This window comes from Staurois parvus, unplaced genomic scaffold (genome assembly GCF_062004578.1).
Source record: "Staurois parvus isolate SC_StPar_1 unplaced genomic scaffold, SC_StPar_1.0 ptg001051l, whole genome shotgun sequence".
NCBI lineage: Eukaryota > Metazoa > Chordata > Amphibia > Anura > Ranidae > Staurois > Staurois parvus.
Window position 1 is genome coordinate 4091470 of NW_028318847.1, and position 13005 is coordinate 4104474.

The window sequence follows — 13005 nt, forward strand, 5'->3', positions numbered from 1 at the left end:
CTACCTACACCCTCCAGCAGCCCACAGCCTCTCGGGTCCCATGGCAGAGCTCAGGCAGTGCCTCACCTGGTCGCCATCATCTGCCCCTTGCCACATGTGTCCCTTCTACTGGGGGGTGTTTCCGCCCCCCCTAAAAGATGCTGCCCAAGGCAAACGCCTTGTTTGCCTTGCAGTCAATACACCCCTGGGTAAACAGAGAATGTTTGTGGCTTCTGTTTTCTGCATGAAGCATGACATGATCAAAAGATCAACTGCAGGCAAGCAAGTGTAGGCTGATAGTAATGACTGATTATTGTGCCAAGGCAAGGAAATGCCCCCTGCAGTGGATACAAATACTTGTTTAAAATTTGATGTATTTGTCTGTGTTCCTGATTATTGTGGAATACATTGTGGAATACAAAAGATGGTCTACCTGTCAGAGTTTGGGAGCTTTCCATATAGCATATGCTGTCGAGATGGGTTTAAATACTGTATGTTTACTGTTGAAAGTTCTTAAGAGTTTTTAATTACTGTATGTACAACCAATCCTGTGATTTACACACATTTTTCCACACTATGCAGCCAAATAGGTGAAACGCAAAGTTCTTATTTAGATAACTTGTCTTAGAGTATCAGCAATTCAGATTCCGGTCACCTTTCTGTTGCCAGTCTCCTTATTCAACAATGAATCATTATGATCACCTGTATCCTGGGAGCTGACCCAAGTAGGCAAGGCCCCACCCGACACATTTCATCATAGGGAGGACGTCGTCTGGGACAGGAGCCCCCCAGCTGTTGTTCCCTGGTGACATCCTCTCTGCAACATTGCGATGTTAATGCTGTCACCATACAAAGCCTGGAAGTAAGGTTTTTTTTTTTTTTGCCAGAGCACAGTCATTGCGGTAAACTAGTAAGGGGAAAGTGTATGCTAGTAATCTGTGATGTGAGTGTATTTCTTGATAATGTTTAATAAAATTTACATTTGTTTTAGCAGAAAAACACCGTCTTTCTAATTTTTTCCTGAGCACCCATTATAGAAATTGTATATATTTATTGAAAATAGACAATATATGAGAAAAGTCTGGTCTTTTGGAATAAATATTGGAAATTAGGATATCCAGGAAGTCGTGCTGCATATTCCAAGTAGAAGAGTGTGAAGGACCATCTGACATCCATTTGCCCCTTAAAGGGGAGAGCGCATATTTGATTTACTGCTAACCTTGTCAAATGACAAGGTGAGAGTGGTGTCACCAGTGGTGGATGCACACTGGAAGGCACACGTTTTAATGCCAAAGTGTTTTGTGGAGCACGTAAGATTCACATACAAGGACTTGGATTACTGTTGTTCACTGTTTGACATATACAGAGTGGCACGGTATACTGTATATGAACAATTGTCATTTTCAGTAAATTTTTTTTTTTTATTTGAGGCATATGGCAAGTTAAGGTATAATTTTGTATATTTGCAGTATTGCAATTGTGGTATTCCATTCAGTGTTGCCATACTTTTGTCCTATTTCAAAGCACCTGAAGTTAAGGTGCTTCATACTTGGAAGTTGTTTGGGCTGTTTGTTATTATCTGAATTTTACAGCTTAATTTCGACAGTCTGATTCCCTGTTTGTTCTGCCTGAAGGTCTTCATAAGGGTCAGGATGCTTCTAAATCCACTATATGATGTTGCCAACTAATTTCTCAGGCCTATGGGATCAAAGGCCAGATTCCTCTTTCCCTAATTAGGGCCCATTTCACGAGGAGTGTCAGTGCTTCCTAGGCCATTCAGCATCAAGCTTCTGTTCAAGTGTGTGAGGCTGCTACCTGGTCTTCTGTTCACACTCTTGAAAACTTCTGCCAGGAAGGCTCTTGCAGGCAGCTTTGTAAGGGAGTTCCCCCTTCTCTGTTTGAGAATTTGGGCTTGCTGGCCTTGTTGCTGTGTTGTTCTCCACTCAAATTCCTTGCTTTGGCACATCCCCTGTAGTAATGATTATTGACTCTTCTTTGTCCTGTGATGTACGATTAAGAAATTAGGACTTTTGATTTACCCATGGAATCCTTTACACGGGACATATAGAGCTCTCCCCTCTGGCTTGTGTTCCTCATTGCTTGCTACAAAACTGAAGCTTAGCTACGCTGGGAGGGGTTATACCTTTGCAGGGATTCCAGCCTTTTTTTGGCCGGTGTCCATTCACCTGAAAGGTGCAGCATAACCCATGTAGTAATAACTATTAACTTCTCTGTGTCCTGTAATGTACTCCAAGAAAAGGATTTTACAGGTAATCAAAAATCCTAATTGTTTTTGTTGACCCGTAAAGATTCCTTAATTTGTATATGTTCTTTTGTACTCCTAATATTGCTCTTTTACCTTCAGGTGAAGAGTTGGTATAAGCCAGGTGAAACTTGGGATAGTAAATTCTCAACAATTGCTTCTTCCTATGAGGAATGCAGAGCAGAGTGTGTTGGCCTTTATCTGTGCGTCAATGAAGAGGTGCTACGGTAAGAAAGTGGACCTCTACAGTGAATGTGTAAAGTGACACCTTACTTGACTGCTTTTGTGATGTTATTCCAAGTGCATTGATATACTGCTTTGAATGTGCTACAGCTTTAGCTTCCTTTCATTCTCACAACAAACAATAACCATGCATGTCTATGTTCTCAGGGTTGCCTGGATAGGCACCATCACCCCAAAAACTATGAACAAATAAACAATTCCTTGCGTTTGGGACTTTTAAAGGTGCCTATACAAATTATGCTACAACAATACTCCTACAACACATAAGTTTATTGTATTCATAAAAACTTTAACATATCTGGTCTGTTTCAACCACATTTTGTTACATGCATACATTAGGATGTGTACATTTTCTTACTAAATATGTTTCACGTTTCCATTCTACCCTGCTCTATATCACTTGGCTTCTCTATTCTTGTTGGAATGTAGTTATACAAATCCAGATGGTTCTGGCTGGGGAGAATTCACACTGACAGGGTGGGATGGAATACGATAGCTGTGAAACCTGTTTATGAAAAATAAAAAATCTGTGTCCTAATTTGTATGTAAGAAAATAATTATGTTGGTTGAAATAGACCAGAAATGTTAATGTTTTTATGAATACAATAAACTTCTATGTTTTAGAAGTATTTGTTGGTGTATAATATTTATAGGCACCTTTATAGTCCCATACTCAAGGTATTGGTTGTTTATTTGCTCACAGCAAACCGTCCAATTGTGCAGAATATGTACATGCTTGCATTGCTAGGTAATGTTCCATACACTGGGCACCTGCACATACAGTACTCAAACTGCTCAGATCTGCATCATGCACCACAAAGCTGCTATACAGAATACATGTGTTTCCAGGCAAACCAGCCCAAAGGGTCAAGTGCCCCAAAATTCCAAGTTAAACTTCTGCACACTGCTCAGTACCTTTCGTACACTTCTAGCAAACTTGCATAAAAAGGGAATTTTGATTTGTATACATTGCTTTTCATGCTAAGGTTGACCAGCTGCATCATTGATTCATTTCTGGCCCGTTCTTGCTGCAAAATCCCAAATGTTTACTTGCCCAAAGTATACTTTAATGGACATACAGTTGTGCTCAAAAGTTTGCATACCCTGGCTGATCATACTACTGATCATGCCAAAAACTGTCTTTTATTTAAGGATAGTGATCATATGAAACCATTTATTATCACATAGTTGCTTGGCTCCTTTTAAATCATAATGATGAAAAAAATAACCCAAATAGCACTGAAAAGTGTAATACCCTGGAATGTTTGGCCTTGGTACAGACACACAAGGTGACACAGGTCAAAATGCCAATTAAAGGCTAGTTTCTCACAACTGTGGCTTTTTAAATTGCAATTAGTGTCTAAATGTGTATAAATAGTGAGTTTGTTAGCTCTCACGTGGAGCAGGCTAGATACTGAGCTATGGGGATCAGAAATGAACTGTCAAAAGATCTGCATAACAAGGTATTTGATATTCCTCACCTAGCTTTTTTGTGGCATTGGCGCAGTAAAGGCTTCTTTCTGGCAGCTCCACCATGCAGCTCATTTTTGTTCAAGTATCATCGTATTGTGCTTAAAAACAGCCACACCATCTTTTTCCAGAGCAGCCTGTATTTCTCCTAAGGCTACCTGTGTTGTCGTGTGTGTGTGTTTATTTTATTTTTTTTGTTTTTTTTTTGTATCCTAAACAATTCTTTTTACCATTGTGGCTGCACACTTTCTTGGTCTACCCGACTTAGGCTTGGTATTAAGAGATCCCAGAACTTTCCACTTCTTAAGTGATTGAACAGTTCTGACTGGCATATTCAAGTCTTTGCATATCTTTTTATATCTGTTTCCATCTTTATCAGTTCCATTACCTTGTTACACAGGACTTTTGACAGTTCTTTTCTGCTCCCCATGGCACAGTATCTAGCCTGCTCAATGTATCCATGCGAGAGCTAACAAACTTACTGACTATTTATACACTTATGCTAATTGCAATTGATAAAGCCACAGATGTGGGAAATTAACCTTTTAATTGCCATTTTAACCTGTGTGTGTCACCTTGTATGTCTGTACCAAGGCCAAATATTCCAGGGTATGTAAACCTTTTGATTAGGGCCATTTGTGTGATTTATGTTGTTCCGATTTAAAAAGTAACCGAACAACTATGTGATAATAAATGGCTTCATATGATCACTATCCTTAAATAAAAGACAGTTTTTTTGGCATGAGCAGTCATATTTCAATATAAATGCCAAACTTTCACGATTTCTGCCAGGGTTTGAAAACTTTTGAGCACAACTGTATAGGAGTTGATTTACTAAAACTGGAGAGTGCAAAACTGGTGCAGCTCTGCATAGAAACCAATCGGCTTCCATTTTTTTTTTTTTTGTCAAAGCTTAAGCAAGCTGAAGTTAAAAGCGAATTGGTTACCATGCATAACTGCACCAGATTTTGCACTCTCCAGTTTTAGTAAATCAACCCCATAATGTCAATATAAGCTAAACTGGCACACTTTGAGAAGACCTACAGACCCTTCTGTTAACAATATTGTTTATGCAACCCACAGGATATTTGGCCATGAATCTCAGGAGGCACAAGATGTTCTGTTTGTTAACTGGCTGAATATGGTCCGGGCTGGATTGATGGGACTGGAATACTACACACCAGAGACTGGGCGTTGGAGACAGGTAAATTCATTCTTACTAGAAGAAGAAATCGCATAACGGAGCACAGAACGGTCACAGGCAACTTGTATTATTGGCACATCTGAAAACAAAGGGGGGACAGCTTAATATACACACATCCTGGTTTTAATCAGACACACACCTGATCATTTGATAAAGAACTCATTATCATTTCTTATTCACTACTTCTGCAGTCTTTGTGAAGCCAGGAGGTGGCCCAGACTGACAAGCAAAAGGCTACAGCCTTACCCTGAAGCCTTTTAAATGTCCCGATGAATTGTCTGCAAATGGGTCACTTGAAAATTGCATTTTGTTTTTAACTAGTTTTGTGATCCAGACAACATAGCCAAGTCTCACTTTCCTTGAAACCTTTCTGTAGACTTAAGCAGGCCTTCTATTAGCTAATTTTCTTTCCTTCAGTCACAGGTTGCAGGAAAGGAAATTGCTTGATTTTCCCATGAACACATTCGGTGTTCATAGGGGAATTCCTCCCATTAAGCTTTTGCATTCAGACAGCGGGAGGCTATAGGTGACAAAATGATCAAACAAAAAAAACCTGACAGGCTGGTTGAACTGAAGCTGAATGAGCAATCAACTTCAGTACAACCAGCCTGCCCATACATGGATCAAAATTAATCTGGTCCCTACTGACCGGATGAATTTCATTCTGTCTATGGCCGGCTTAAGTTGCAATTGAGGTTTACAGCTTGGTCCAAGACCCACCCAACCTGTGAAAGGATAGTGAAGATAAGAGATTAACCCCTTCACACCTAAGGGTAAAACAAATGTAAATGCCTAAGCACAATTTTGCAACGTTGACATGTTCGTAAAACCGTACATATCAGAACTACTTTGTACATCCAGATGGATTATACCGCGTTTTTTTCAGAACAAATGGGGCTTTCATTTGGTGGTAAATGAAAATAAAAAAATAAGGAGATATCCATTATCAAAGGAAAACTGGCCCAAAATAGCAAAAAAAAAAATTTTTTTTTTTTAATTAGCTGTGTGTTTCTTGTTACTACCATAACCTACCACCAAAGAACAACCCGAAAATAAATTTCCCAGCTCTTGACGATCGCAGAGATACCATATATGTGTATGTTATTTGTTGTTTGTACCCGTAGTACAGCCCAGAAACAATAGTGCGCATTTTGTTTTTGTCTTAAAACACACTGACATTGACACTAACTGACACCAATTATTTATTTATTTTTTAAATCCTGATTTTTTGACCTTTGACTTTGACCCAAACAATAACCCTGACACTGAACTAGATCAAACCTTGATCTAGGTATTTTTTAATTTTATTTTTTAATATTTGTTTATTTTACAAACTTATTTTTTTCTCTCTATGGCAGGAGTTAGAGAGATACAATGTATCTCTCTCCTCCATTCATAGAGAGGGAAAAAAACAAGGGGGCCGGGCTGCACAGTGACTGATCACTGTGATAGCCAATCAGAGGCTATCACAGCGATCATGTGACCCAGAATTAGGAGTCCCGATTGTTAGAACGGGACCCTGGTTCTCAGTGACACCAACGCAGTGCAGCGCACTCCCAGCATAAAGGCACGCAAATCTGCGGCCCCACGGAAAAAAGCCCATTTCCGCAAGGCCACATATTTGTGTGACGTTGGCGTCAAGGAGTTAATCTGTTGTTTACATCTCTTAGTCATCTCTCATTGCTAGATGTAATGATGTAGATCCTGATTGCCTTACAAAACTGCTCCTCTTTACAGGTTTACAGGGGGGTCATATCAAAACGCCTACTAGATTCTTGTATTTATTTTGAGTTGTATTTAAATGGTTTGACAATCTTTTTTTTTTTTTTCTTCAAGATGTAATCGTTATTCTATTTAGGAATTTATTTTTGTTTTTTTGGGGGTTTTTTCTATTTGCTAGAAGGTATTTTTTTTTTTTCTTTTTTTAGTAGATGAGGCTTTAAAAAAACATAAAATGCTTTACCTGACTGCTAGCAATTTTCTAATTTTTGGTCATTGAAGAACACAGCGTAGTGATGATTTGGCTGTTGGAGTTTAGTGAAGCTAGGCACCAAATACAAAAGTGCACCCTAGGGTCAGACACTGCTAGCAGCCAAACCAGCTATTTTCTAGAGGCAGCTCCAGTTTTTAGGTCTTAGAATCCTTAGTTCTCTTTCTTATCTTTGCAGGGTATGTTTTGTTTTCTTACATCTTTAACCACAAGCCTACAGGGCACTTATACCCCCTTCCTGCCCAGGCCAATTTCCAGCTTTCAGCGCTGTCACACTTTGAGTGACAATTGCGCGGTCATGCAACACTGTACCCATATGAAATTTTTATCATTTTTTTTGTGACAGAGTTTGGTGGTATTTAATCACCTCTGGGGTTTATAATTTTTTCTTAAACAAACCAAAAACCACTGAAAATTTTGATTGGCGGCACTGACTGGAATTGATAGGTGGCACTGACTGACACTGAAAGGCAGCTCAGATGGGCACTGATATGTGGCATTGATGTGCACCGGTAGGCACTGATATGTGGCATTGATGTGGCACTGACACAAGGCACTGATGGAAACTGACAGGTGGCACTGCTTGGGCTACACTGATCATAAGGGCACACTGATCATCAGTGCCCTGATGATCAGTGTACAGTTGCAAGAAAAAGTGTATGAACCCCTTGGGATTACGTGGAGTTTTGCATGAATTGGGCATAAAATGTGCTCTGAACGTCATCTAAGTGACAACAATAGAAGAACACAGTCTGCTGAACATAATACTACACAAACATTAGATGTTGCCATGGTTTAATTGCACATAACATGTAAACATTCACAGTGCAGGGAGGAAAAAGTATGTGAGGCCCTAGCTTAATGACTTCTCCCAGAGCTAATTGGAGCCAGGAGTGAGCCAACCTTGACTCCAATCAGTGTGATGATATTGGATGTGTTGCTGACAGCTGTCCTGCCCTTAAAAAACACACACCTGTTTTGGGTTTACTGGTTTCAAGAAGCACTGTCTGATGTGAACCATGCCTCGCAGAAAAGAGCTCTCAGAAGACCTACGATCAAGAATTATTGACTTGCATGAAGCTGGAAAGGGTTACAAAAGTATCTCCAAAAGCCTTGATGTTCATGTGTCCACAGTAAGACAGACTGTCTACAAATGGAGAAAGTTTAGCACTGTTGCTACTCTCCCTAGGCGTGGTCGTCCTGTAAAAATGACTGCAAGAGCACAGCGCAGAATGCTGCATGAGGTAAAGAAGAATCCCAGAGTGTCAGCTAAAGACCTACAGAAATCTCTGGCACATGCTAACATTTTTGTTGACCCATCTACAATAAGGAAAACATTAAACAAGAATGGAGTACATGGGAGGACACCACGGAGGAAGCCATTGCTGTCCAAAAAGAATATTGCAGCATGTTTGAAGTTTGCAAAAGAGCACCTGGATGTTCCACAGCACTACTGGCAAAATATACTGTGGACAGATGAAACCAAGAATGAGTTGTTTGGGAAGAACACACAACACTATGTGTGGAGAAAAAAAGGCACAGCACACCAACATCAAAACCTCATCCCCACTGTAAAACATGGCGGAGGGAGCATCATGGTTTGGGGCTGCTTTGCTGCCTCAGGGCCTGGACAGATTGTTGTCATTGATGGGAAAATGAATTCCAGAGTTTATCAAGACATTTTGCAGGAAACCGTACGACCATCTGTCCGCCAACTAAAGCTCCGCAGAGGATGGGTGATGCAACAGGACAATGACCCAAAGCATACAAGTAATTCAACAAAACAATGGCTGCAACAGCACAGAATACGCCTTCTGGAGTGGCCCAGTCAGAGTCCTGACCTCAACACGATTGAAATGCTGTGGCATGACCTTAAGAGAGCGATTCACAGCAGACATTCCAAGAATATTGCTACACTGAAACAGTTTTGTGAAGAGGAGTGGTCCAAAATTACTCCAGATCGTTGTGCAGGTCTGATCTGCAACTACAGGAAACGTTTGGTTGAGGTTATTGCTGCCAAAGGAGGGTCAACCAGTTATTAACCAATTCAATACCGGGCAATTTTACACCTTCCTGCCCAGGCCAGTTTTCAGGTTTCAGCGCTCTCACACTTTGAATGACAATTGCGCGGTCATACAACATTGTACCCAAACTAAAATGTTATCATTTTCTTCACACAACTAGAGCTTTCTTTTGGTGGTATTTTAATCACCACTGGAGTTTTTATTTTTTGCTAAATTAACAAAAAAAAGACCAAAAATTTTGAAAAAAAAAAAGTTTTTCTTTGTTTCTGTTATAAAGTTTGCAAATAAATAATTGTTCTTCATAAATTTAGGCCGAGATGTATTCTGCTACATGTCTTTGGTGAAAATAACCCAAATTAGGATGTATTTTTTAGTTTGTAGGAAAGTTATAGAGTTCACAAACTATGGTATAGATCTGAATATTGATCAGTCCTGAAGTACTGACGGCCAATCTAATTTCTTGAGGTCCAAGAATGTCAGAACAGTACAGATATCCCCCAAATGATCCCTTTTTGCAAAGTAGACAGTCCGACGTACTTCATAAGTGGCATGGCGATTTTTTTGAAGTTGTTTTCTTTTTTTGTCATTTTTTGTAAAATTAAAAAATTAGTTTCACTATTTTTTTTTTTTTACATATTGTCATATAACTGGCATGGCGGTGATCAGGGACACTGACTGGTGACAGTATGAAAAAAAAATTGTGTTTTTTTTTTTTTTTTCATATTTCACTATGACCAAAGTAGTACAATGTTACCATAGTAACATTGTACTACTTTGGGGAAGTGATCAGTATTTTTTTCTTTTTATTTTACAAAATTTGCTTATAGCAAAGAATTACTTTGCTATAAGCAAGCATTTACCTGAATTTTTTATTTTTTTTTATTTTTTATTTATTTATTTTTTTTTGTGCTTAGCTGTGATTTGGCCACAGCTAATCACATGACATGTGCATGTGATTAGCTATGACCATTCACAGCTAGGCAGTAATATACAATGGATGGCTTCATGCATGACATCCATGGTATACAACTGTCATGTGACCTGCTGTGATTGGTCAGAATCCTTCCATAAGGACTACAACAACCAAATCATCTATACCAGCATAAACATTGTCTTGAAAATTCAAAGAGAAAATCTACAATACAAAGATAAAAGTGTACCTTTAGTAACCTGTGACAATCTAGCACTAGAATGGATAAGAAATATAATCAAAGATTTGCAGCCCATAACAGAGGATGAAACTCTAAAATGAATATTCCAACAGCCCCTAGTGCTTGTTTTCAGGCAACAACCCAATCTCAGACATAGATTAATCAGAGGACACAAAGGCTCCATGTACACTGCAGCTGATAAACTCATGTTTTTAAGAGCTTTTCTGCTTTTTTTTCAGCAGCCCGCAAACTCTGCCTAATGTTTTCCTATATGTCCATGTACACTATGTCGTTTACAGACAGTTGAGTTTACAGTCAGTTTTTTTGAACGCATCAAACTTGCGTTCAGTAGTAGATTTTATCAGCGTTTCAAACGCTTGTAAACGCAGCTAACTGCATTTATAAGCGTTTGCGTTTGAAATTTTTTTTTAACTCTTCCATTTGCAGATGCTGTCCAGAGTCTTTTTTTTCTTTTCATGAAAAATGCATGCAAAGCATTTTCCTGGTACTCAAATGGACCCGGTACACTGTATTTTGAGGTTTCGCATGAAAGAAAATATGTCAGACACTGCTGCAATAATTTATGCACAGATGTGAGCTGGAACACATCCAAACACCAAAGAAAAAAAAAAAAAAGACAGCTAATCTCAACAAATAGAGCTTCTGCTCTCTCTAGTTCTCTCAAAATGTCTGCTATAGTTCATTTTTTTACTTTCTGGGTGCACTGTATGTTTGTTTGGGGTTTTTTTTTGTCAGATTGTTTTACTTAACTACTTCCCCTCTACCCTGTAGCAGAAATACGGATACAGGGTGGCAGGGGTGCGCAAAATCACATGTATATTTGTGATTTTTCAGTTCCGGGCCTCGGCTGTCAATCATCAGGTCGCGGAAGGTGATTACTCGCCGGCGGGGAAGAGACCTCTGTAAACAATACAATTCTCTCCCCTGTCAGCTCCTGCACACTGCTTTGTATGGCTCTGCATACAAAGCACTGTGCTTACCGTGAAACACAGACACAGCCCACGTAGCAAAACAGCACACGGTTAACCCTTTGATCGCCCCACGTCAACCCCTACCTGCCCAGTGCCATTAGTACAGTGTCAGTGCTTTTTATTAGCACGGATCACTGTACTGGTGTCATTAGGATGTCAGTGACACAAAATCAGATTTGCTCCACCCCCCCCCGTGTTAGAATGTCCGCCGCAGTCCCGCTATAAGTCACTGATTGCTAGTAAATTACTAGTAAAAAAAAAAAAAAAAATTACAGTATCTATACTGCCATTTGTAAATGCTATAACTTTCATGTAAACCAATTAATTTACATGTATTGGGATTTTTTTTTTTTTTTAGCAAAGACATGTAGCAGAATACATTTTGGCCTAAATTTATGAAGAAATGCTATTTTATTTTTTTTACTGTACATGTTTAATGGCAAAAAGTCAATAATATTTTTTTTTCTCAAAATTGTTGGTCTTTTTTTGTTTATAGCGCAAAAAATTAAACGCACAGGCGATCAAATACCTCTGAAAGAAAGCTCTATTTGTGGGGAAAAAAGGACGTAAACTTCATTCAGGTGCATCATTACATGGCCATGCACTTGTCAGTTAAATAACGCAGCGCTGTATCGCAAAAAATGGCCTGGTCAGGAAGGGGAGTAAATCCTCTGGAGGGCAAGTGGTTAACCAGTTGCCAACCAGCTCACAGTAAATGTACTGCAAGTGGGCGGCAGGTGCAGGCATGGCAACGTTTATGTACATTGCTGGCTTTCTTCCAGTTTTGGGGTGCGCACACCACATCACATGGTTGTAAGCAGGTTTCAGCCAGTGATTTTGGCAAAAAAAACTGCTGAAAAGCAGGGAGAAAAAAATAAGTAAAAGCAGCACATATTACACACATTACACTTGTTAGGCACACAGCCTGTTGATTGCCCCTTGATGCTAACCTCTTTCCAGCCAGTGTCATTGGTAGAGTGTACAGTATAATATCTGCTGACCGTATTAGTGTCACCAGTGAGATTCGTGTCAGTCAGTCAGTATCCCTCCCAGCCAGTGTCTGTTAACACCAGTTTGCCTACCACACTGTCACAATCCCTCTATAAGTTGCTGATCACCACCATTACCTGCGTAAATTCCAGTATACAGTATCTCACAGAAGTGAGTACACCCCTCACATTTTTGTCAATATTTTATTATATTTTTTCATGTGACAACACTGAAGAAATGAAACTTTGCTACAATGTAAAGTAGTGAGTGTACAGCTTTTATAACAGTGTAAATTTGCTGTCCCCTCAAATAACTCAACAGAGCCATTAATGTCTAAATCGTTGGCAACAAAAGTGAGTTCACCCCTAAGTGAAAATGTGCAAATTGGGCCCAATTGGCCATTTTCCCTCCCCTGTGTCATGTGACTCGTTAGTGTTACAAGGTCTCAGGTGTGAATGGGGAGCAGGTGTGTTAAATTTGGTGTTATCGCTCTCACTGTCTCATACTGGTCACTGGAAGTTCAACATGGCACCTCATGGCAAAGAACTCTCTGAGGATCTGAAAAAAAGAATTGTTGTTCTACATAAAGATGGCCTAGGCTATAAGAAGATTGCCGAAACCCTGAAACTGAGCTGCAGCACGGTGGCCAAGACCATACAGCGGTTTTACAGGATAGGTTCTACTCAGAACAGGCCTCGC

At 39.6% G+C, this 13005-nt stretch overlaps 1 protein-coding gene across 2 annotated transcripts in view; it reads left to right on the forward strand.

Annotated features, from left to right (window-relative positions):
- The window catches only part of DPP3 (dipeptidyl peptidase 3), a 112771-nt gene that overhangs the window by 60264 nt on the left and 39502 nt on the right, over window positions 1-13005 (forward strand). For both annotated transcript variants that reach the window (XM_089658077.1, XM_089658078.1), the window contains exons 14-15: window positions 2345-2469; window positions 5039-5159. In XM_089658077.1, the coding sequence (XP_089514203.1) occupies window positions 2345-2469; window positions 5039-5159 (246 nt within the window). The remainder of the gene's footprint in view (window positions 1-2344; window positions 2470-5038; window positions 5160-13005) is intronic.